Raw genomic sequence first — 27550 nt, forward strand, 5'->3', positions numbered from 1 at the left:
CCAATAAAGCAACATCCAAGATGTCTATTGATTGCTTAACAGGAGGAGGTAAGAAAACTTGTAAAGAACATGCAAGAAAGCAACGTTATTGAGGCTTCAGTAAATCCTCAGGCTTCTCCTATCATCCTGTTCAGAAAGAAAGATGGTTGAACTTGATTTTACAATGACTATCGCTGCCTGAAGGAGGTCATAAAGAAAGACTGCTACCCACTTCCTAGAATTGATGACATTCTGGACACTCTTTCTTGAAGAAAGTGTTTTTTGACACTTAATCTGAAGAATGCATATTGGTACGTAGAGGTATACCCTGATAATCGAGAAAAGACGGCATTTACTACCAGATAAAGACTAGCAGTTCAAGGTGATGCTGTTTGAAGTATGTTATGTGGAAACTACATTCTACGCTTCATGGAGACTGTGTTGAGAGTCTTTTCTTATGAACCCTTTTGTATCTGAATGGCATTATTATCATTAAGAAGAGTTTAGAAAATATTAGGAAGGTGCTTCAGAAATTGAAGGAAGACAATCTAAAATCAAGTCCTGCCAAATGTAAACTATTCAGACAGGAAGTAACTTACCTTGGACCTATCATCTCTGCTGAAGGTGTATGTGTACAAATCCGGAAAAAGTGTCAGCAATTAAAGACTGGAGATGTCCCAAAAATGTCCATCAGCTGAGAAGTTTCCTGGAGCTTTGCACCTACTATAGGAGATTTGTGAAGGAATTCTCTTCCATTGCAAGACCCTTTCACAAGCTGACAAAGAGCAAGCAAAAGTTCTTGCAGACCAAAGAACATGAGGCTGCATTTAACAAACTGAATGAGGGTTTAACATCTGTGGCAATTTTGACATATTCTCAGTTCAACAAACCATTTATTCTTGATATGGAAGCGAGCAATGAGAATGGCAGCGCTGTTTTGTCTCAAGCAAAAATGTGTCTTGTCATACTGGACCAAATGTCACTGTACTGCAGAAATTTCCTGCCCTGCACACATCGTGCATTTTTGACATGGCCCCTAAATTTCAAAGATCCCGAAGGCAAAATAGCCAGATGAAAACAGAGACTCCAAGAATATGATATCACTAGCCATCATAGGAAAGGATCATCAGACAGAAATGCTGATGCCCTGTCTAGAAGACCCTGCCTGGAAAGTTGCTGAAATTGTTCCTGGGTCAAAGCCAAATATGAGCTGCTTAATCCAGTCATATGTCAAGTTCAGTGTCGTCTGACCCAGACCCACGGAGGATGACGACATTAAACCCATAATTGACTTAATGGAATTTCAAATAGGAAACCTACCAAGCAGAACATTTTGATCTATAATTCTATGACAAAAAAATATTGGGCTCTCTGAGACTCGCTCTATATCTGAAAGGATATCTTATACCAGAAGTTCGAATTGGTGATGGAAAAGTATTCCGATAGCAGTTGATGCTTCTAAAATACAGAATCCCAAACATCACTGAAGAACTACATAGCAGTTCGACTGGAGGCCATTTCAGAATAATGAAGACTTTGCTTAGAGTTCGAGATCGCTTCTACTAGAGTAATGCAAAGGCTGATGTGCAAACGTGGTGCCAAGTATAACATGCTTGTGCAGGTCTCAAAGGACTGAAAGAAACACAGCCTAAATGAGCTGCAGCGTTGCAGTACACGAGTGCCTTTCGAAGCCATTGCCTTTGACATGCTGGGACCTCTGCCACCAACTGCCGATGGCAACAAATATATCCTCGTTCTCAATGATTACTTCACCAAATGGCCTGAATGGTATCTTATTCCTGATCAAGAGGCTGTCACTGTAGCAGAGGTAATAATGCAGCATTGGATTTTCGGTTTAGAGTGCTCCTTCAATCACATTCTGATCAAGGAAGAAATTTTACCATGGCTGTAATTACAGAATTCTGCAAGCTACTTGGCATCGACAAAACCCAAACAACACTTTTACATCCCTATCCAGACATCATGGTTTGACCAAATTATCCTTGATATCTTGTCGCTGAAGGTTTCCAGGAGCCAGTAGGGCTGGCACCAGAAGTCACCCCTGTTCTTACTGGGCTATCACAGTGCTGTCTACGAGATTAGCGGCTATTCCCTATCCCCGATGGATGCTCTTTGCTCGTGACCTTCATCTATCTTGTAATATCTGGTTTGGTCACCCTCCGGATATGCCTTGATCACCTGAAAAGTACATTCAAGATCTCTAGACATGGTTTTATGGGATGCACAATTTTGTATGAGAGTGATTCAACTTGGTGATAGAGAAGATGAAGACCTAGTGCAACACAAGAGATGCAGGACACCGATTCAGTGAATATGACAAGGTTTGGTTTGGGAATCCAGTTTGACAGAAAGGACTCTCTCCTAAACTACAGGTATCCTGGGACAGTCCTTACTAATATTTGATTTACGTTATTTATTGAAATTATTGTTTTAGTACTCCATTGTATTTCGTCAATTTTAAGTATGGCTCATTTTTCTGGGATTGCACTGTTCGAGACATGCACTTCTTGGGAAGGAAGCAGTGTTACAGATTTTGTGTATATATATATAAGTAACTTAAGTGAAATTGTATGTGAATTTTTTTTAATAATGAAACACGAAATGCTCAAATGAGATGATGCTCTGCCAGCAAAATAAAATTACAGAGTGCAAGACTATTTAACAGCATTATAATAGTAAGATATAATCCGAGTTTTGTAAGGAATATGAATGATAATAATCATATTCAGGTGTCTGCAACTATTAAAAAAATTAAACTAAATCTATGGTTTGCATGTATTCTTTAAACCAAATAATTTAAATTCTGCCACCTCCTTTATTCATATTAATTTTTTTTCATTTTAGTTGAGCATTCTCACTTATGTTTATAAGATTGAATAATTTTTGTAATGATCTTTGTAAAGTGTTTCCTTTTTTAATTAAACAGTATTCTTTTCTTGCAATAGTTTAGAAATTGACTTGACAAAAATAAGGCAATATTTTATTACTTAAAGCTGTTGTAATTACTTCTGGATAATCTTTGATGGTTTTTAAAGATGTAAAATTAAAAAGTTAAGTACAGTGTTGCTTTTTCAATGCATTCTTTAAATATGATATTGAAACTACTTAAATACTCGGTAGGAAATTAAAAAGTATACTTGCACATGTTAGGCTATACTGGAAAATATCTCATAGTATGCTGCAAATAACATATTTGGGCATATCACCTCACTTGCTTACATATCCGTTTATTGCAGAAAAATAAAATACTACTGAATAGTCCTCACACAACAATAACTTCTTGAAGAAACATGGAACAAAAAAACACACTTTATTTTTTTTCTGTGTAACTCTCTAAGCACATGGTCAACAGTATCTGTCAGATTACAGTTAGAACCCCACAAATCACAATTATAAATATTATTTATGAAAACAGAAATCAAGAAAAAGGAAAATATAATTCAAGATATAATATTACAATTTTGTTATTTGAAATATTTTTTACAATCAGTAAAAGAATAACACACATTTTAATTAATTTTTAGTTACATAAAATTATTTCAATATTAACATGCTATTTTTAAGCCGCAAGATTATGACTGACTTGTGCTGCCATCTAGTGGCAGAGAGCTGTGGTACCTGTCCTAACAAAAGCAAAATATTTTTGTAATTATGAGAATAAAATGGAGAGGACTGATGGCCAGAATTAAGTAATTTTACCTCTCAGAAAATTAAAGAGAATGTAATAATGCATGTCTAAGTGTGTGTGTATATATATACAGTCAAAAGTCGTTAATCCCGACTCGTCGGCACTTCGACGATTCCGGATTATAGATCATCAGTTTAAATCTCGTAAGATGGCATGCAGAAATTCCAAAATTAAAAATATGAAACCGTAATTTATGAAATAAAGAACAATTATGATCTAAAGGGTATCAAAATTTACAAAAAAAAAGCTTAATATTTATTTGTTTACTTTATTAAACATTTCTTTCAATGTAAGTTGTTTATGTTGCTTCATTTTATGTGATAATACTTTTTCTTTAATTCTATAAACAGACATAATTTCTTGTTCAGTTACAAAGTTCCGCCGTTCAAGTCCCGTTAATTGCTGTGCCGAGAATACCGACGAACTTGTCAATCGAAATTTTTTTGTTTTCACTAACTTTTCTGTCACATTCTTCATGTCTTTATCCATTTTTTGCAGCAATTCCACTTTCTGTTTGTTTGACATCGAAACATACTTTCGTTTTGTAGATCCTTTGGAAGTTCCAGCATCGAAAATTCTATTTGACATAATCGAAAGTTCAAGTTTACTTTTATAAAATTGCTCTTACAGTCTGCAAAAAATAATAAGCGGGATCCAATTCGAAGATTAAGGAACAACGCAATCATTAACATTAAGTGAAATAGATAATTAGATAATTTTAGCTTACACCATCCGTTATACATTAAACGCGCAGGCGAAAACGTATTCTGCACTTGCGCACACGCATATGCGCAGTAGTCAAGGTCTTACGCGCACGCGTAAAACGCCTGTGCGCATGTGCCAATGTGGCGCATGCGCAGAAAGTTTTTAGCTTTGAGGTCCGGATTATGGGTGTCCGAATTAACGACTTTTGACTGTATTGCACATTGTGTTTCAAAATTACCATACAAACTGTAAAGGTAGATCTTACATACAACAATGAATTGTATTTTTGTAAGTACACTGCACAAAAAAAGGGGGGACAGTTCTATATCTCCCGTTCTACTGGGCCAATTGACGAAATTGAACTTCCATTTTTCATATCTCGAAAACACGATAAGGATATTAATAAATTTAAATATAGCATTGTTCTATTATAGGTATTTTGACACAAAATCGGACTTTTTCTAAAATGACAATTTTTTCCATATTTCAATTCTATGACCCAAATTATGCTAAACTGCCAAGTTTTGTAAAAATTGCACGAGTAGTTTTTAAAAAATTTGCTCCTAAAATTTTAGCTCCTCAATGTTAATTGAATTTGGTATATATTTATTAATCTTTTTTTATTAAACTTATTTGGTTCTTCCTTTCACATTTTGAAATTTAGGTTCATTCCAAATAAAATTTGCCCATTTTTTATGATTTATTTTTTAAATTTGTATTTTTAAATAACTTTTATAAATTTTTTGAAAAAATTTTTACCATCATCTTAAAGTCAATGTATTTCTAAGTATGCCTGCAAAAAATAACGATAACATCATCAAATGTAGTTTAGGCACTTTGTTAAAATTATTTGAAAGTAGGAACGATATGGCATTTTTTCCGCTCATGCACAATGTAAAAAGGGAAAAGAAAATAGCTTGCTATGTATTAAGAAGTTCGACAAGTGACTTAACTATTCTTGGCACAAACTGAAAAAAAAAAAAAAAAATGCGCCAAGATACATTTTTGAATTTCTCCATAAATTTTGCTTAAAATTTCACAAAATTTAATATTTAGGCATAATTTGTGTCGTAGAATCGAAATATGAAAAAAAATTAACATGTCATTTCAGAAAAAGTCTGATTTTGTGTCAAAATACCTGCATTACAACAGTGCTATATATGAATCTAATATATATCTTAAGTCATGCTTTCGAGACATGAAAAACACAACCTGAATTTCATCAATCTGCCCAGTAAAACGGGAAATACAGAACTGTCCCCCCTCTTTTTTTTGCGCAGTGTACATATTTTGAGAAACACTATTTGAAAGGGGAAGAAATATAGCAATATAAATGCAAACAAAGTATTATAATGGATTTATTAGCCATTTGTTTATAATATGTTTGTAAATTGTGGTATTGTTTCATTAGAGCAGCGTCGGTTAAAAATGTGCCACTTTTTTCTCCCACCAACTCTCGCCAAGTATTAAATTCTACAATAATACTTAAGTTTAAAAGAATAAAAAATTTAATTCTGTAAGTAAAAGTATTTTTTTTTTTTTTTTTTTTTTTTTAATTTCTTAATGTTTAAAGAAAGTAATTTTTTTTTTATTTTGTAAGTTAAACATAAATGAAAAATAAACATAAATGAAAAATATCAAAACAAAACTAAATAAAATCTAAACAGGGGACATAAACTTATTATTCAATATTGCAGAAAATTTTTGAGTTTTTGAATATATTCGACGCCAGATAAATTCTATTAAATATGATTGTAAATGGTGTCGAGATAGTTGTGATTCACACACGGTTTGTATGGTCCTTAAGAATCCTTAAAAGAGTTTAGGTTTTTTTTTTTTTTTTTTGGAATCAATTTTTGGTCCTTAGGTCCATAATTTCGCCAAAATCGGCAGAAGGTTCTTAATTTTAATCATCTGAAATTTTTATGTGTTTTTAAGACAGCATTTTGAAGGAATATTTAGGTAATTCACTATCAAATATGTATCTTTTGAGTGGGTTCATCAGTTATAATTTGTTCCTGTTTCTAATATAAACGATGGATACTCAAGTTTCTGGGAAAGAATTGAAACATAGGTATTTTGAAATTATTTCATTTTAACATTGAAAATCATTAAAATAATGGAAATACAGTACAAACTCCAAAATCTGGACTCGTCGGGACTTCGGTGGTTTTGGATTTGGGATTTTTCTGGATATTAGATCATCAGTTTAAATCTATTAAGATGGCATGTAGTAATTATAAAATTAAAAATATGAAGTTGTGATTTATGAAATAATGAAGTATTTATGATCTATTTATATAGGGTATCAAAATTTACAAAAAAAAAAAAAAAAAAAGCTTAATGTTTATTTGTTTACCTTGTTAACTACTTGCGCTAAAAAGACGTGCCACACGTGTCGAGATGCTTTTGTCTCAAACCTCGAGCGACGTGAACACCACGTCGATAAGCATTTATTGCAAAAAGGAAAATAACGTGGTGCACACGTTGCCTAACAATGAGATTGTTTATTTCTCGGGGTACAGTTCCGGATTGCACTCGCAGACGCGGAGCGGCGTAAATGAGAAACTTTAACGCTTGTTATATTGTAGCGCACGGCACCGCAACCATGAACTTTAGTCGTAGCACAAGTGGTTAAACATTTCTTTCAATGTAAGTTGTTTAAGTTGCTTCGTTTTTTCTGCTAATTCTTTTACCTTAATTCTACAGACAGACATAATCTCTTGTTTAGTTACATTGTTGAAATCCTGTAACTGCTGTGTCGAGAATTCCGACTAACTTGTCAATTGAAATTTTTTCGTTTTCAGTAACTTCTCTGTCACCTTCTTCACTATCGGTAGCGGTATTTTCTGGATATAGAACCATACTACAAATTTTGCCATTCTTTAATTGATTAATGATTGATAAGCATTGTCATCACAATGAAAAACTTTTTATATCATCTTCATGTATTACCCCTTCTCCACATTTCTTTACAAAATCCGTTAATTGGAAAATTTCACCTTTGTTTTGCAATATCTGAAAACCTTAAAAATTCGCGTCTATCATCATCAAATTTAGCTATCATTCACTGTACATATTTGGCTATTCATCATGAGCTTGGCAACTAACGACAAGTTGTTCCATTAAATTTTATCTTGCTTCTATCGCATAGAGACATTAAGCCTGAATTATATTAGTTATTTTTTATACTTATGTCTATTTTTTGCACGTGCTTAACGCTTTGAATAAATAAATTTCCACATATACTTAAGCCTTATAGAGGGCAGGCACTAGATATCTTACTGCCTGTGTGGGTCCTAAATTTTGCAACCTGGTGTGGCCATACGAGCCCTGGCGCTAGTTCTGGGTTTATGTGAATAACAAATCAGTTATTCTTAATTCAAATAGCCGTAAATGTAATCTTTGGGTCTATAAGTATCATCAACAAAATCTATTTTTAGTATATGGAAAGAAATTTTTGTTAAATTTTTCCTCATCAGCATTTTTTAGTGCATTTAACTTAAATGTGTAATCATCGCCAAGCGTAATGTCAACTTAAAAGGTTACCATACTCTTTTATTATTTAATTGCTAACATAAAAAAAAAAAAAAGGCATTGCTACATAAGTTATTACTTAAGTCGTCATGTATTGGTAAACATGCAGTGAAGAAAGGAAAGTATAATAAATAATGATTCGGAAGGTTGACGTCAGATCAACGATGTATCTATGTGGAATGTTTCGGTTTGAGATGTGTGCCAAGCAGATATGCAGCAATGGGGCCAAATTACTGATCATACAAATTTATGCTAAAATAATTGTTTCTTCTATAACAAGGTATTTTATTTAGTGTCGAAGTGAAATTAAGAATCAGGATTCTCCAGATGTTTTATTATGCGCAGAGAGGAGAATCAAATGTGCAGACCCTTCGAGAAAAACGGTGGTGGTGGTTTTGAGGTCCGGATTTTAGATCATTCCAGGTATTGGATGTCCGGATTTCGGACTTTGTACTGTATATTGAATTTATATTTGAGAAATAACATTAAAATAAAGCATTTTTATTTTTCGCTGTCATATTATAGAGTGGCATTACTTTCTATTTTGGTGACTTATTGTACAATATTTTGAATTTGAAAAATAAGTAAGGTAAGTAATGCTATAAAACACAGTTTGCAAAACAGTTCATAGAAAAGCAAAATAGCTATGTAATTAATTAAAAATGTCCATTTTTAAAATTTTTTATAGTAAGAGTTTTTCTCATGTAATTGTCTCAGAATATGCATAAGTTTTCTGTATAAAATTAATTTTACACTTTTTTACCTTTTCTTCCTCTTCCCCCCCCCCAAAAAAAAAATATTTCTGGCTTTTGCTGTTACAGAATTGGTAGGGGTAATTTTAGAAATTGCAACTTTGACAGTTTAGAAGGATTTGAAGGCAAGATTTAGAGACCCATGACTTAGAAGATTCCAAAAAATGTCACAAAATCAAAAATGTCTTCATAGACATAGATCTTCATATTGGTAAAATGTCTTTACAGAAAGTTCGTGATGAATTTCTTACTTTTTGGAGAATATTTGGAAGAACAATGAAAATGTAATATTTGAATGTCTCACTTCTGATACTAGATATCCTTTTCTTAACGAGTTTATCTTCTCTTTATTTTCTTTATGTTTCATTAGATACAAGCATGGAAAATATCAAAAATGCTTCTAATCTTATCACATGTACAGGCATTTATAGAAAGGAATTTTTTTGTTTATAAAGAAATTGAAAACTGACAATTTTAAAGATTCTTCTTATACATCTCAATGCATCATACACAAGGCTGGCGCTAGGCATTTTTTCTACCTGATGCAATTTCTGTAGGTCCTAAATTTGGCTGCCTTATGCCTTCCTAAATTCTAAACGTTTTGCCAGTGCTATATTATGTTGCTCAGTGTGTCACTAAATTCTAAAAATTCTGCCATAAAATTTTGGCCCTTACCTTATATCATTTCATATTTATTCTGAATGTTCATAGTACTAAAGAAATAAAATTAGCACCTTTTCCTGTACATTCTAAATACATTTAGTTTTTTAGAATAACAGAAGTCTTTAATCAAATCCAAAAATTCTAAAATGAAGAGGAAACATATTTTAAAAAAAACTGAATACATAAAGAGAAAGAAAATTATTTTTCAAATATATGTACAGTTATTTTTATGTAAATAAATCAGTTGTAAATAATTTCAAGCCTTTACCATAACCTCCCCTCTCTGTTTCCTCACCAGAATGTAAATCAGTTAGACAGTTTCTAAGCTGAGCAGTGTGTTTCTGGCATCCCCTTGCATGCTGCATTAGTTCCCGCCATGTCTGATAATTAGTAATTATTCATCTTTTTGTTATCGCTGCCGACATTTGAATGACGATAGATTTACGATGATAGAGTTACTGAGCCAGCATAGATTCAAATTAAATTGTGCAGTCTTTGACTATTAGTCTACAATTTTAGTTTGAATTTGTAACTGTTCTTGTTTAATTATATCACCACGAGCTGTAGTTGATTTTGTTAGCTTAAGAACGTGCCTTTGTGTTCCAAGTTCTTTTTAAATAAGAGGTTTATTTCAAACTTTATCTGACTTTGTAGGTAATTTCAGAGATGGCAATAATTTGCTTCACATCTGACAGGGGTTCAAGACTATTTAACTTTTTCTAGATCAGGTAAAATCTCATAGGTACATTGTCAAGAGATTGACAAGTTAGGAGATAAAGCACATAGAAACTAGTAGGAACAGTGATTCGCGTATTGAAACAAATTTCTAATTACTAGAAAAGATGCTTAAAGAGAAGAAAATTGATATAAATTGGCCAAATTGCCTGGGAAAGCTTCAAATTATAAAGTTCTGGTTAATTTATGCACCCTTGGCTTCTAGAACTTGAAGGAAATGTCTAGCAACTATTCACTGGTCTTTGTACAACTATAAAATGTAATTTCAAAGAAGGTTAAAATATCCTTTAATAACTCAAAAAAATACTAGCATATGTTCCCTCTAGGGCTTAAGGAAAAGCCTCTGCTTGGGCTTAAGATAGAAAATAAGAAACTAAACTATCTAATTAGCTTTAGATAGCTAACCAGGTTGGCCCATAATTAAACCTCACAGGCAAATACTAACAGGCACTATGGCTATACTTAGTAAGATAGGCTTAAAACAGTGATGTGGCCCAAAGGCAGAACACTACTGAGAACTTCTGAGCCTTTCTATGGAAGTGACATAACTTTCCATTAAATACTGGTTCTACTTCATTTACATAAAACGGGATACTGAAATCTCATTTCTGGCTGGGAGTTGTAAAAAAAAAAAAAAAAAAATTTAAAGGAAAGAGTTTCAAAATTAAAAATAACTATTAGAAAATTAAACTAATCCCTACAAAATTAAAAAGATGCATAATTTTTTTCTTCTATGATATTGCAACAAAACATAAATGTTTTGTAATTTTTAATGTGTAATTATCCTAATATCATTTAAGATTTAATGTCATAAATTATATGTATTTTAAACTGTGAAATGTTATTAACTTGTGATTTTGATAGTGCTTTTTTGACAAATATTTTTTAAATGTTTAAAAAAAAATTTATAGTGGCCATGAAAATCTATAATGACTAAGGGTATCTAACTACCTAATTTAATTACTTGTAACTAACTGCTTACTCTAAAAAGTTATCTCTGCATTTTAAAACATATTATTGCCTTTCATTAATATTTACTATGGTCACAAGATACAGCACAAACAGTATAAAAATTAGTGTAAAATATTTTTTGCATCTAGTGAGACTTAAAATAATACAAAATGACTTATGACTTCAGGTGCTTTAGTGGCTTATTGGAGCCTTAAAGTATATGAACTGGGAACTCCAGGAACTCTATACGAAGCTACGGCACAAACTGCATCAGACAGAGCACAACTAACTTTCAAAACTTGCCAACTGAGCCTACATCATGCTTTCAGGTTTGTTCTGTTCAGCAGGTCTCTCTCTAGGCAACAGTCAGTCTGTTAAGAATCACACTGATTATGATTTTTACTTCTCATTTTAACCTAAGCCATTTTACATAAAATCTACCTGCTATTTACTAAACCTCTAGACTGAACAAGTATGTCATAAAATCAGACATAAAAGAAGAAATCAACTTATAGCTTAGTAAAATGTAAATAAAATGTCACTAATCTTCTTTCAAATATGTCCAGCTATTATAAGTGTATTTAATGCTACTTGATAAATTTCTTTAAGTTGATTTTATTCTCAAATTTATTTTATAATTATGTTTAGTAATAATGCATCCTACTTACGATCTATTTTATTCTTAGGATGGTATTACAAAAGAGAAGTTCAGGCATAGATAATATCTTTAGTTGAATTTGTTCAGTTCCCTTTGCTGATAGGTCCTTAATCTTTTTCATTAATGATCCTTAAAAGTACTTAATTTCCATGTGTATGTACCTTGTCACAGTGAAATGTTCATACCCAGCATTTCTTAGTTCTTCTTGCTTATATCATCCACGATGTTTTCTTGAATGGCGGTCATTAATGTCATAGCACAACGATCAGAAATGGCGACCAGAAAGCATTCTTTGCTTTCCCAGCATAAACTTCTGAATACCCATTGTTCCAGAAGAATACGTCCAATGTTGTTTTTTTCTTCTTGTAAAAAGACTTTCGTCTATGTCTATGATTTTGTTGGCTTCACCTATTTTAATATTTTTATGAGACATCAAATTATTTTCACATACCTCCCTCAGGTAGTTTTTCCAATCTACTGTCGTATTATGGCTCATTTCTAACTGAAGTTCGCAAAATTTAATCAATGTCAGTTCTTAACACAACAGATAGATGAAACAAACAACATTGAGGAAAGTAAGACGAGAGCCATCAAACCATGTTTTGGTTCTCAATCTTTTTTTTTTTTTTTTTTTTTTTTCCACAGCAAGACCGTACCATATAGCCATACCAACAAGAACACCATATAGGAGCTTTGTTTGAGTCAAAAGGTAACTTTAACAGATAATTTTGAGAACAAAGTTTGTTGCTATGAATTATTCCTTTATCCTGAAGCCTCTTCGTCATTAGATAACTGCCAAATTATGTAATCCATCGTACTAAAAAAATTGTGAAATATGGCAAAAAAAAAAAAAAAAAAAGTGACAATATTTCAAACAAAAATAGAAATCTTGAGCCATGATATTTTAAATGTAAATAAAAAATATTCAAAATAAGGAGCAACTATATTTCAAACATTAAATTTTCGAACCAAGATATTTGCCGTGGTTGTTGGCACATTTTTAACTGGTACCACTCTAACGGAATTGAACCTAAATTGTTATATGTATGAATTCATGGGAGTTACTGATCCTTCTAACAGAAGTAATACATATCTCGATAAGAGCATAATGTCAGGATTCGTTGCATATGAAAAATATATTACCAGATATTGAACTAAAAGACACCCTTTGCTGTATGAAATAGCTCTTACTCATATGTGGATAATATTCAGTTTGACTTTCATATTTTTTTTCACTCAAGAATGCATGTGTTATATTCTGAACCTGATATCCAAAACAGTCCTTTTTTATGCAGTTTCTATTGTTCATGCAGAAATATTCACAATGCAATTATACTGTCACTTACCGTAATTTCCGGAAGAAATGCCACGGCGTTTACATGTTTAAAACTTAAATTTTCAGCGGGTGCGGCGTTTAGGTGCACTAAAAATAAAATATTTCCTATGATGGTCATTGTACATAGTTTGGTTGGCCTTGTCATTGTGCACAGACTGGTGCTGTTCCCACACAAAAGACCACTCAGTTGCTTTTTGCGAACGTTATTTTGTTTACATTCTTTCCCTTGAACGGACCTACATACCTTATTCACCCTAAACGAGATCTCAAAACAATAACATTCTTCCCCCTTTCAAATCAACATTCTCATCAGTTTGAATACTCTCTCTCCTCTGCCATTCGATGAATCTTCCAGGACCCATCCTCTCCCCACCCCTGCCTTTCTGCCTCGGAATAAGGAACTCTGACGTATTTCCCCTTCAGCATGAATGGGTTTTTCTTGGCATTCTGCCAGATACAGATCCCATCAGTTTGGGTACAAGTACTTGTTGGATAGTTTTTAAGTAAGAAAGGAGCGGAAATTTTTTGAAAATGTTCCTAAACGGCATAGAAGCTATACTGCTAGTTTTAAGCTTAATGTAATTTCACGTGCTAAACAAATTGGAAATCAAGCAGCAGCTCAAGAGTGTGAAGTGGACAACAGATGTATTCGACATTGGAGAACTGAAAAAGAACTTAAAAATATGCCACAACAGAAATGAGCCAAAAGAAGTGGTACTGTAAGGTGGCCAAATCTAGAGAACGACCTTGCAAACTGGATAAAGGAGCAACGAGGAAAGGGAATGGCAATTTCGACTGTAAAAATTCGCTTACAAGCAAAATTTATAGCAAAACGAATGAACATAAATGATTTCAAAGGAGGTATAGCAGATTTATGAAAAGAAAAAATATTTCTATGCGTACTAGAACAACAGTCGGGCAACAATTACCAATGGACTGGCAGGATAAAAAGTCATCTTTTCTGAAATATGTGACAGCTATTATTGACAAAAAAAAGTTATTCGGTCACAGATAATAAATATGGATGAAACGCCATTAGCTTTCAACTCTCCTGCAAACAAAACTGTTGATGAAACTGGTGAAAAAACTGTATCTGTGTTTATGACGGGGCATGAAAGAACGTCATTTATTTACATGTGTGTTAGCTTGAGCCGCAAACGGTGACAAGCTAACGCCGATGATCATTTTTAAACGAAAGACTGTTCCGAAGGGAGATTTTCCTAATGACGTAATTATTTGTGCAAACGAGAACGGCTAGATGTGCGAAACAATTATGCATGAGTGGCTACAAAAAGTTTGGCAGTGTCGTATGGGATCTTTTTTCCAACCAAAGGGTATTGATAATGGATTCCATGCGTGCTCATTTCTTTGAGTCAGTGAAAACCAGATGTCAAAAATTGTCTATGACCGAAGCAATAGTTCCTGGTGGTTTGACAAAATCTTACAACCGTTAGATTTGTCAGGTAATAAATCCTTCAAAGCTGAAGTCCGAAAGCGGTGGGAGTGTTGGATGAGTGAAGGATTGCATACGTAAACCAAAAGCGGTAAAATGCGTAGAGCATCTTAGGAAGAAATTGCAAAGTGGGCAGGAAGTGCATGGAAATCGGTAGAAACATCGTCAATAATAGCAGGGTTCAGAAAAGCTGAAATTATATCTTTAGATAAAGAGACTGTAAACCAAGAGGATGAATGCGACGATCTGGAAGACTTAGAATTCAGATAGTGAAGAATAAGATTTTGATGGCTTCATATGATGTATAGTTTGCTGTAATTCGTAAGGAAAATTTAAAATTTCCTTTTGTTATCCAAATTTAATATTTCGTTGTTGCAACATTTTTTATAATATAGTCTGAGTATTATAAATATGGACTTGTTTAGTGGGTAAATATAAGTATATATGTGAAGGTAAATATATTTTCCACATTTCTTACCTTTAATTTATTTTTGAGTTACGGTTTCATTTCATGCATTTTTCTTAACTGGTATGTTATATGTCAGGAGACTTGGTTGAGTTTTTGCATCGATACAGCCCACGACGATGTCACGCGCAATTTAATCTATTGCGGCGTTTACGCTGATGCGGCATTTCTGTGTAATTTTAATTTTTTTCCCGCCATTTTTCTCGAGTGCGGCGTTTGCGCTGATGCGGCATTTCTTCCGGAAATTACGGTAATTAATCTTAGTCTTAAACATTAAAATTAATCTTATATTGTAAGATTATTAAATCTTAAACATTATTATTAAATCTGTTTCTTTGCAGTGTCTTATAGGTAAGGTGAGTATCAGTCATCTCCACATTTAGTTTAACAGTACCTCTTCCTCATGCAAAATCAAAACTTATTGTACACGGCATCTAACTAATGTATTGCCAGACATAAGACTCATAAACCGTCTCACTGCACTTTAGTTTCTGTGCCAGCCTACTATTTGTAAAACCATAGACTTTTAGACTTTTTTACTTCAAGGCACTTTTGTGAGTTGTGTAATCCAGTTGGCCATTTGAGTGATCCATGACTAAATGCACGTGTTCTACTCTCATATTCACAGTGTCTTTTCTCTGAGGTTTCTTTAGTATGTTTGATGTACCATTAAAGTTTGTCAGTGAATTTTTAATCATCCTGAATGCAGGGATCTACCATCTTAAGTATCTTGTTAGGTTGTTATGATAATTTCTTTCAACTACTGTTAATCTCTGTTTAAAGCATTATGAAAAATCGTGCAGGCCACGATGATTTAAATTATAACATGATTATTTTAGTAAAAAATTTTAGATAATGTCTTTAAAATCTTTAGTCTTTTAGTTTCCTTAACTTTTAAATGAAATGATTTTCATAAACAGTACTTAAACATTGCAACTATTTTTTATGAAAATTATTTCATTTACCTGTGTAAAAATGCACAATTGCTTGCTGTATATTGATTTTAATTTGCTGCTGTAGAACATTTTAATTATATTTTAGTAGTACATTAAAGCCTATATTTAGTCAAACTTTTGCCTTTAGCTTCTCTCCATCATTACAAATTATTATTTAAGGTAGAAAATTTTGCTTTGCACTTGATTTCTATGGCTCTATGTCCATAGTATAGTATTTTAAATTCTGCAGCAGCAAAGACTACTGCATCTGCTACCAGCAGTCCTGTAATATCTAATGTTATTTCTCTGGCATCAGCTACTAGATCTGTAGCTCCAGGTTTAGTTAACAAGTTAGTTCCTCAGAAGCTCGTCACTGCTCGTCAACAAGGACCTGTAACTGTCATTGCACCCAAGGTTTGTAAAAAATATTTCTTAGCCTGGAGTTATTTATTTATTTATTTTATTTATTTATTTATAGTGAACTTTACTTTTGATTTGTAGGATTTTCTTATTTCCTTATAATTAAAATATATAAACAAACATATTTCAGAAATCTTGGAAACTTTTTATCGTCGGCAGTTATGCCCGCTAAAAAAGATGTTGAGATTAGTCAATTAAAAACCGAAACTTTCTGCAGTACACTGCTACAAACGTGCGCTGTAATGATATGTTCATTCTCTGATAAGGATAATTTAAAACCATTTTATATTCTATTAGACAATGGTTCGATGAGAAGGTTTATAATTCAGAACATACCAGAAAAATGTAAATTACCTGTTATTAAAATAGACTGTCAGTATTTACCTTTGAGGTTAACCAGGCAGCAGAACGAACTTATAATGTTGTGAAAGTCAAAATCGAAACCAGAAATGAACCTTCACTAAACATAAAAGTTGAAGCTTTAGAAACTAACCAGATATGTATAACTAATTTACCTCTTCCTGATATATCCCACTTGCCAAAATTAACTAAGAATTAATAGGATTGCAGTTAGCTGGTTTTTGTGAATACACTGTCAAAAACATTGCTGTTCTGATTGGAGCATATTACTATCACAAAGGAATAACAGGTAGACTTAAATGTTTTAATAATAAACTTATAACTTCCAAAACAATATTTGGATGGTGCCTTCAATGCCGCACTGATTCTAATGGTGAATTACTAAATATGGACATTATTGTTGATAATAAATTGATCTCAACACATTTGAAGCAGTTGCACTGGAATTGAAAAGAGAAGGAAAATAGTAAAATAGATAATGATATTTTAGAGAATTTTAACAGAACTATCAAATTTAAAGAAAAGCAGTTTGAAGTTAAATTCCCTTGGAATGAAAATTTGTCTGTATTAAAAATTAATTATGTAAATGCAGAAGCTTGCCTTTATAAACTAGTTAAAAGGCTGAGAAATGATCCACTATTTCATCAGTAGTATCAGTCAGTTATAGAACGGCATTTAAAAATGGGTATAGCTGAGGAAATTAATCAAAGTTCTGCAGAAACAAAAGAATCTATTACATGCCTCATCAGCCAGTTATTCGACCTTGATAAACCCTTAAGAGTTGTATTTGATGCAATCAGCCATTCGAAAAATGAATATTCTGTAAATGATTTTCTCTATTCCAGTCCTAATTTAAATCCATCATTGTTAGAAATATTAATACAATTTTGTATGTATAATATAGCATTTACTGCCAACATCGAACAAGCCTTTTTCCAAATTTCACTGTCACCCAAAGATAGGGATGCTGTAAAACTTTTGTGTGCAAATAACCTTACAGATGAAGATGGAAAATCTAATATGAAAGTGCTTAGGATGTCTTGCATTTTCTTTGGTACTACATCCAGCCCATTTTTGCTATAAAACACTATATACCGTATTTGATCGCATATAAGACGCACTTTTTTTCTTAAATTTGGTCTCAAAAAAGTTACATGCGTCTTATATGTGAAGGACACGGGTTAACTTTCAATACTGAATGCTATTTTTAGCCCGGATAAAGATGTAGACACACATAACTTTTTCTACATCTACATCTGTGTGGCCTTCTAAGTAAGGGTGCGTCTTATATGCCGTCAAATATGGTAAATACCTTTAAAGAAACAAATCAGGAAGCAGTTAAACTATTGAACAGTTGTTTATATGTAGGCAATTTAATTGGTGGGGATAGAGAGAAGAACAAAGCTAAATTCATATTTGAAGATATTAGATATGCATTGAAAGCTGCTGGTTTCAATATGTGAAAATGGAAAATAAATTGTGCGAATTTACAGGAAGTTTTTGATGAACATGAAAATGGGGAAATGTAGAAAGTTCTGGAACAAAAAGATATAAATGGAATTACAAAGAAGATCTTTTGAAGATAGAATCATAATATCTAGGTAATCAAACTCAAGAACAAACAAAGCTTTATGATCCTATTGGATTTATAAGTCCATTCACTCACTATTACGGCAAAAATACTAATGCCGGAATTTTGGCTACATGAAATAGATTGGGATGATCTGTTGCCATCAGACTTTGAACACAGAATGAGAAAATGGTCTAATGAACTGTCAACGATTCAGAATATAAACATTCCGCAACATTACTTCTGAAAGACTAATAAGTCTGAATTGAGAGATGTAATTTCAGAAGTAATGTTGCGGAATGTTTATATTCTGAATCGTTGACAGTTCATTAGACCATTTTTCTCATTCTGTGTTCAAAGTCTGATGGCAACAGATCATCCCAATCTATTTCATGTAGCCGAAATTCCTACATTAGTATTTTTGCCTTCATAATCAGTTAATGAATCCAAATTTGAGTAAATTTTTAACTGCTTAATGATATATTTTAGAAATCTTAAACCATTCTATGTCTGAGCTCTTCTTCTTCTTTTTCTTTTCTTTTCTTTTTTTTTTTTTTTTTAACACCCGATGTATTTTAGCTTTGTTGTTAAATCCAAAATTATTTTGAATTAAAATGTGTCAGATAAAAATTCTGTTTTAGTATTTATATTTATATCATACCTATTGATTGCATGTTCCAGTTACTTATATTTTTTTAGCTGTGCTTTGTAAAACATATTCTAGTATGAATGTTATGAAAATGAAAAGGTAATTTTAAAAATAATGTGGACAGCATGGATATTTTTAAAATTTGACTTTTAGGAACTGATATATATTGTTCCATATTTTGTCTTTCAGTCACAAAATGCATCATCTACAATTACCTCACCATCTACGTCAAATGCAATGGCAAGTACATCAGGAACTCAAGTGGTTAGAGAAGTCGTTGTAAAACCCCCAGCACCTAAATCAGTGAAAAATAAAACTGTATCATGTAAGCCAATTATGCAGACCAAAGGTGTTTCATGCAAACCTCATCCTTGTCATAAAGCTGTTCAGACTGGTAATTATGGATGTGAATTATTTATCAAACACATTAATTTTGATAAAGGAGTACAAACTTATGTGTATTTTTGACTGTTTTATAACTCATTCTTTTTGCTATATTTTACATTTTTTACATTATATATATATATATATCATTGAAAAAAAAATTTTTTAAATGTCTGCATAGATGAGAGTCCAAAGCCAATTTTCTTTCCTATACCTGTGCCTGTATATGTTCCAACTCCATTACACATGTTTTCTCGTCCGGTTCCATGCCCAGTACCATTTCCTGTGCCAATACCTATACCCATTATGGTAGCCACATCTAAGGAGTCACCCAGTCAAGTTATAAAGCATCTGAAAGATATACAAGTATGTTTCCTATTTTTGCTTACACTAAATAATTCTTTCACCATTGTAAATGATGGGATTAATTTTTTTTTTTTTTTTTTTTTTTTTTTTTAAATCTGTCGTGGGATTTTAATTTTCAAATAGTTCTAAAAAGTAACAGAATGTTATCTTTTGATATTTTATATGACTTAGATGACGATGAAAAAAGTTGATTTGTGAAGAAGTAGGTGCACAATGACGAAGTGACAATGCATAAAAAATGCTAGCAATCATAATGTATGATTTAACACATTTTTATTCTGGAGAAGCACATTCTTAATATGAATTACATAGCATAATCGCTGCAATATGCATGCCTGTTCTTGATCATATCTGTGCCTTTTCTTCATCTTTATGACAACTAATTTTGATAGAGAAAAGCAGCAAGTAGCAAAATTTGAAAGGAGAAAAGCAAGTGAAAGAATGCAGCATGTTCAAGATGAAAGCTTGATTTAAAATAAAATAAAATAAAATAGTGTTGGTTCAGTTTTGTAATTGGTTAATTGCAAGTGCTTGTATCATTAGTATATGTGATAATCATATGAAGAGGATTAATTATGAAGTGATGCAGTATAGAATGATTTATTAAAAGCAGTTACTATTTTTAAAATGAAAAGGGAAATTAAAATTAGAATTTCGTTTTAAATTTTTTTATCTTGCATGTCTAAGCTTCCGAGTCTCAAGAAAGCCCGCTTGTGTGAGTTCTGTATTCTGTAACATTTGACAGCTTCTTTTGTTTTCTGCCTTTATTTTCTTTTAGGTTAGCTATGATTTATAATATTTTTTCTACTTTCCTGTTTTACACTCTCTAAGTTTACTCACAACTTTGCTTACAATTTACGTGACGCAGCCCTTACTACATTTAAATTTTTTAATTTATATATTCTTCACAATTTTTGAATTCTTTTACTTTTTCAAAAAAAATTATCATGGTACATTGCAATTTAAAAAAAATATTATTTAAACTCTACAGCTTATTCTATTCATTGAACCTAAACACTAACTTTTTCGTGTTGTTTAATACTTCTCTTGAACTGAATTTGAGATCATTTTGGGATTCATTTTCCAGTGAATTATACTTCACTTAAACTTAAACTGGCAGTTTTGGGATTCATAAACGAGGTAATTCAATGTTATTTTTCAAATTATTCATTTTTACTTCTACAATATAAGTTTTTCTAATTATTTTTGTTGAATTATCAGTTTTAAATTCACATCTGAACACATTTTAGGCTTTGGTACTATACTGGAGTATATATTTTGTTATTTCAATTTTTTTGGCTCTTGTGTTACAGATTTTAAGAACTTACTTCAGTAATTGTTATTTTTATATTTTTTAGATAAATTATTTTCATTTTTCTTTTATTTTTGCATATGATAAATTACTTCTACTTTATGTGTTTCTGCAGTCTGTCCACTAAAATGTAAAAAATTTTATTACATTTTTTATGCTTTTTTGCTTGTTCATGAATAATGCTTTTATTTTTTTTTATTATTATTTAACGCGGCGTCTATGTTTTCAAAATTTGCATTTAATTTTGTTTTCTCAATTCTAAATTAAAAAAATTGCATATGGTTTTGTTTTCTCAAACGTTAGATTATTATATTTGTAATTGTTTTTTTTGGGGGGGGGGGTTCGAACTACTCAATTTTAAAAAATTTATCCATTATTTTGTTGTTGTTTCAAATTTGCCCCCTTTTTAATGATTCAATTTTTGCTCTGCTTACATCAGCCTGTAGGGGTTGAATTGATAAAGACACAGATTACATTAATTATTTTTTAATTTTCATCTGTGTCCTCATCAGTTTAGAAACAGACTAATTTATTTATTTACGTCTTCAGCCCCTTATGATACAACGAAAAATGTAAATATAATTTTTGGTTTTTGGATGTGTTTATTCTGAATTGAAAATGGGATGGATTTTAATATATTTATACCTTTATTTTATTTTGCTTTATATTTATGTACTACCTCCATCACATCTTCACTTAGTGTAAAGCCTTGTATATATACATATACTAGCTGAAGTACCTAACATCACCTAGGCTTTATACAGAGTGAAGAGGTGAAACATAGAAATGGACATTCTTCATTAAATTTATAGGTGGTTTTAATGAATCCAGCTTGTCTAATTGAATCTGTGTTTACTGATTTTAAATTGTTTAGTTTAATTAATAACAAAATAATTTTGAAAGAAAAGTTAATATCTTTGCTAAATGAAAGCAAACTTTAAAATGTTTTAATTTGGCCATTGGCAACACATTTCTCTTAAATCCGAGTCTGTTTATTAAATTCAAAAGTAAAATATATTACATTTTTCCTAGTAGCAACACACTACTTTTATATCAATGTGTTTCCTGATTTATTTTGAAACATAAAATACCTTACGCTTTGTGAGTGGCAATACAAAGCTGAGTTTTTAATCAAAAGTTCATCAAATTAGCATAAAATATACGTATATAAAGAGTGTGGACCCTGTAGAATGGTTTTGGAGAAATCTTAGATTGATAGTGCTTCTTATATCTTCTTGTTTGTACGAAATTTCAAAATAGAATAAAACTGCAGATTTGTACAAGAGGCACAGTCATGTACACTTTTCTGTATACAAAGTTCATCATGTTCACAAAAGTCCTTACTTGGCTTTTATTTTAACACCTATTGGTTGTAGACATATGCTTGCAGTTGGAAAAATACTTTAAATGATGCAAATATTCATATTTTGGTATTTTTAAATATGAATTTTGTTTTTGATATGCAACATAATTGTTATATGGCCTGGATCCTTGTACTTATATTTAGAAAAATTTTATACTCATGGTAAAAAATTTTAAAAAGTTTGACTCTTGCACAGCAAAAATTTAACAAGGTATTAATTTTAGTTTGTAATTTTTGACAGCATTTACAACTTGCTTTAAGAGACTCCTCCTCCCCTTAAGTGTCGCTCTTTAGTGATTTTCTAGTGTTTAACAGTTTTGTATTATAAGTTTTCAAATGCTAAAAATTTATATTTACCCCCCCCCCAAAAAATTTAATTTAAGGATTTTGTCTAAGAGTTTTAACTATTTAACATTATGCCAACCTGGTATAAAAATTACCTGGTCACTGTGTAGGAAACAAAATTTATATTCAGTCAGCAATTTTCATGGATCATCTGACGTGCACCTGACGTCATGCACGGGTTGACTGTACTTTCTTTGACTGGCTACAGCTTAAGTCTAAATCCTATTTCACAGCTATGAATGCTGCATTAGAATCAGTATTAGATCAAGTCTTAGAATCAAAAGCAAAGTTTCTGAATTACATTTTAGCTAAAGCCAAAAAAAAAACTTTCTTTATGTTAATATTAATTTCATTATCTAATATTCCGCCTTTTTTTATGGTTAAGAATATATCCATGTGTAATTATTTCAAATTTATGACATTTAGATATACGAGGGCTATTCAAAAAGTAAGGAACGTTTCAGTCAGCGCACCGATCAAGTATATTTTGGTGTCTGCGTGCTCGCCATCTCAGTCAGCGTCCAGCCATCACAACGGAAACATTTCCATGTTGCCCGTTTTTTATATATATATATATATATATATATATATATATATTCAAATTTAAAATGTGCCCTGCAATTGAAAATCCCGCCAGTTGTGAGGTGCGGTCTGTGATACGGTTTTTGTTGGCAAGAAACCTGAAACCTATGGAAATTTATCGGCAAGTATGTGAAGTGTACAGAAACAACTTAATGAATGAAAGTTCAATCTGGAAATGGTGCATTCAGTTTAAAAATGACCGAACTAACGTTCACTTTGAAGAGAAAAGTGGACGCCCTAGCATTGTGACTGACGAACTGGTCCCTAAAGTTGATGAAAAGATTCGTGAAAACCGCCATTTCACAATAGCTAAGCTTTCGCTTAGTTTGCCACAAGTTTCACGCAATTTGTTGTTTTAAATTGTCACAAAAAAGCTAGGCTACCGCAAATTTTGTGCAAGATGGATGCCAAAATTGCTTACAGACCACCATAAAGGTCAGCGAATGGGGGCAGCTTTGACATTTCTAGAGGCCTACGACAGACATGGTGATTCATTACTGGATCGAATCGTAACTGGTGATGAGACGGTTGTGAGACACATGAACTGCGAGACAAAATTACAGTCCATGCAGTGGGGGCTCACAAGTTCCCCCCCCCCCCAAAAAAACGAAGAAAATGTTTGCAAACCTTGTCACCAAAGAAGATTATGGCGACTGTGTTTTGGGATAGGCAAGGTGTGCTTCTGATTGATTTTCTCGAACATGGTGCCACAATAAACTCTGAGCGATACTGTCAAACTTTGCACAACCTTAGGAGAGCAGTTCAAAACGAGCACCGAGGAAAGTTGCCTTCCAAAATTTTGTTTTTGCACGACAATGCCCGACCCCACACGGCAAACCACACTCAAGAACTCCTTAATTCATTCATATGGGAGGTTTTCCCTCATCCACCCTATAGTCCCGATCTTGCGCCTAGTGATTTTCTCTTGTTCCAAGAATAAAGAACTGGCTAGCAACACAGCGCTTTCATGATGACAAGGAGCTGCGGTTGCACGTCACTGAGTGGCTGAGATCACAGGCAGGAGAATTTTATGACGAAGGAATTTCAATGCTTGTCCACTGCTATGATAAGTGCCTCAATTTGTTTGGTAATTATGTAGAAAAGTAGAATTTTAGTCGCTCTTTCTGATGTATATAATAATGTTTTTTCTTGTACTTAGTTTCTTTTTAATTCCACAACATTCCTTACTTTCTGAATAGCCTACATATATCAAATTTTTCTATAAAATTCATTGTATGCTTTTTTTTTTTTTTTTTTTTTTTTTTTCAAATTTTGTTTTCCAAAACTCTTCTAGTTTTTGCTTTCATGAAGTTGGGGACTATGAATTTATCTTGATTAACAGAGAATAGTGTGCTAATTCTTTCAAATGATATCTCCTCATACTCTTCTATAGAGTGTGTGCTGTAGCCAGTGACAGCCATTCATTAATATTCAATTATTACGTGCCTTGTGAATGTGGTATGACTTTTAAAAAGAAGTGTATAATTTTGGACATTAGAAAAATTAAAGAGGATGTAATAATATCATCTATCTTTATTGCTAAGGTTTTGCTATCTCTGAATGACCACAGGATTTAGCATGACTTCTTGGGAACAGAAATCACATTCTTGTGTTGTGTGTTGTTGACTGTCAACTTTTTTTTTTAATTTAATTTTATTTTATTGTGACAAAATCTGAGGTAGTTGTTTAACATCACAAATGCAAACTGTGTTCACTTATGGCCACTGAGGTGCATAACTGGAGTGCGAACTGAGCTCGTTCATGACCATCAAAAGGTTAAAAATATTACAATGAGCTGATTTTTTCTCCTGCTGTAAAAGTGGCTCAAGTTTAGATCTGTACATCTTTTTACACTAAGACTTTTATTGATATGAATATGAAAACTTCTTTTATGAAAACCTTTTGAGCATTGAAAGGATTGGAAGACTGGGAATAATTTAAATGTTGAAATGATTGGAATGACACACACAAATAACAATGATAATGATATTTAACTGTGGATTGTAATGAGCCAATTGCAACAAAGTTCCTCATCAAGTATATGGGATTAGGCATTTATTAGATTCTTATCAGCTGTTGAAATTTATCTAAGCTGCATCTTCAGAAGTACTTCTTGCATGTATAGTAGTATTCCTAATTTTATACATAAATATCTGCTGCTCCTGCACTTAAAATAGTGCCATATCAATGAATTTGATATGTATGTATAGGAGTTTTAGCATTATTTAAAGTATGACATTTAATTCATATTCCAGTCTGAAGAACTGTACTAAGAAATAACAATGTGAAGCTTAATGAAAATCGTTAAGGAGTTGAAGGTTTGGAAATGGTGTGTTAAATATTTTTTGTACATAGTCATAGAACTAGCAGGTATTTTTATAAACTGTAGTAACAGAAGTAGGCAAATACATTGAATATGTGAGCATAGAACATATATCATAAATGTTCTTGTATTCATATATCATAAATGAACTAACTGTAGTGACTATTTGTATGAGAGACAAGCACATGCTGATTTTGCTATCCTGTATTTTTTCATATTTCATTCATTGTGATAACAGATGGGAGATGTTTATACTAGCTAGTTAAATATTTCAGCCAAACCTTGTTATTTATGTTATGCAAAAAAAAAAAAAAAAAAAAAATTGAAATGGTTAATATTTTCTTTCTGTATGAATTAATAATTTGATGTATAAATAAATATATGCCCATATGTATCTAGAAACAGAAAAGTTGTTATATTCTACTTTGGATAGTAAAAACCCCCTTTCAATAGAGTTCATTTAATAATTCAGTGTAATCCATTTCAGGAGAAAATACCTTCAAACCCATATGAAGCTGAACTGTTGATGATGGCAGAAATGGTTGCTGAAGATGGAAGTAAAACTCAAAAAGGCAAGCTTTATTCTTAATTATAATTTCATAGGTGAAGTGAATGTATTTTATATTTTAAGCTTTATGCAATAAAGAATATTAATAATACTGAATGTGTAACTTCTGAGATATGCATTTTTTAAAGTCATCTGTCTTATCAGAAATATTACAAAAAAATATTATTCTTGCTTAAATGTTGTTGTTGTTTGTCCATATTACATGGAACAATGGTTACCAGAGCCTACTCTGAAGAGAGGTTGGACTTCTATTTTCCACCCCAATTTTGAGGGAGAGCTTCCAGGGGGGATTCGGAGGTCTACCACTTCTCTCCTGTCCCACCAATCCACACGAGAGGACTTTCGGCTCGCCACATATTTAGAGTGCCACCATGCTGCACCGACACTATACATTTACAAACATCCATATTTTATCCAGGATTTGAACCCAGCCCCTTTGGTACTATAGTAGACTCCCCTAACCACTATACTGTCTGGGCGCTGTGCTTAAATAATAGTAAAAATTAAAATCTTTAAATAACATTTCTGCTGGTTTTCTGTCACATTAGGCACATATAAAAGGCTATTCTTTCAGAGTAATTCAGAAATTTTGATTGTCTGTTGCTACATCTTCAGTACTGTTATTAGTCATGGATATGTGCAGTGAATTTCATTCTTTATAACCTTTTTCTTGCAATTTTTGTTACCTGGGTAAAATTTCCCCTCATCGAGTTTTGATGCTTATGCAATTTTCCTTTTGATAAGAAGCTACTAGGAAACCTAGTTGGATTATAAATATAGATAGTAGTAAACAATTTACTCCTTAAACACATATAAGAGGAAAGTGAAAATCAGTTTTTCCCAAAATTGATTTTTTGTTTCAAAGAGCCCTTTTTGCTTCTTGTATTTCTTCCTGGTTTTCATTTCTTTTAATGCATTCTTCCAAATTTTTTGACTGCAGAAGTTGATCTCCTTTTCTTTTCTATCAGCAACTGAGGACAAAATAAATAAAGACCAAAATTAATGTTTGTACCATAAAATTGATGAATTAGAAATTTGAAAAACAGCGAGAAGGTTTTTGTGAGCATTAGCTTCAGAATTGCTCACAATTATGCAGCTTTGAGTGTACTGAAATTAATGTGGAATTGCTTCAGTTTTTAGAAGTCATGATGTTCTGTGTTACCAAATTCTTCGTTAAAAGCACATGCAGACACAAACTAGAAAAAGAAAAGAAAAAGATCTGACTTTGACCTAAGATTAATACTGCCGATATACAAAAATGGCATACCAAAATAATATACGTAAAAATAATTCCCTATACTCACAACTAAGCGTAGTCTACAAAGCTGGTGCATGTTGATGGTGCTGCAAGATTCAGGAAATGATAGTGCGGGAAAAGAGTTTGTTTAGAAATCATTTGATTGCTTTCTTGTGAAATTCAAAAGTTTAT

The 27550-nt window shown here is 32.2% G+C and overlaps 1 protein-coding gene across 5 annotated transcripts in view; it reads left to right on the forward strand.

Moving 5' to 3' along the window:
• Positions 1-27550, forward strand: part of woc (zinc finger protein without children) — a 257267-nt gene that overhangs the window by 143880 nt on the left and 85837 nt on the right. For 3 of the 5 annotated variants that reach the window (XM_085815607.1, XM_085815610.1, XM_085815611.1), the window contains exons 10-13: positions 16130-16293; positions 19068-19272; positions 19444-19628; positions 26041-26125. In XM_085815607.1, coding sequence (XP_085671733.1) covers positions 16130-16293; positions 19068-19272; positions 19444-19628; positions 26041-26125 — 639 coding nt within the window. The remainder of the gene's footprint in view (positions 1-16129; positions 16294-19067; positions 19273-19443; positions 19629-26040; positions 26126-27550) is intronic. The other 2 variants (XM_085815608.1, XM_085815609.1) reach the window with 2 other exon arrangements.

Source organism: Stegodyphus dumicola, chromosome 4 (assembly GCF_044657685.1).
Source record: "Stegodyphus dumicola isolate Sdum_Otavi_A_Nest chromosome 4, ASM4465768v1".
Taxonomy (NCBI): domain Eukaryota; kingdom Metazoa; phylum Arthropoda; class Arachnida; order Araneae; family Eresidae; genus Stegodyphus; species Stegodyphus dumicola.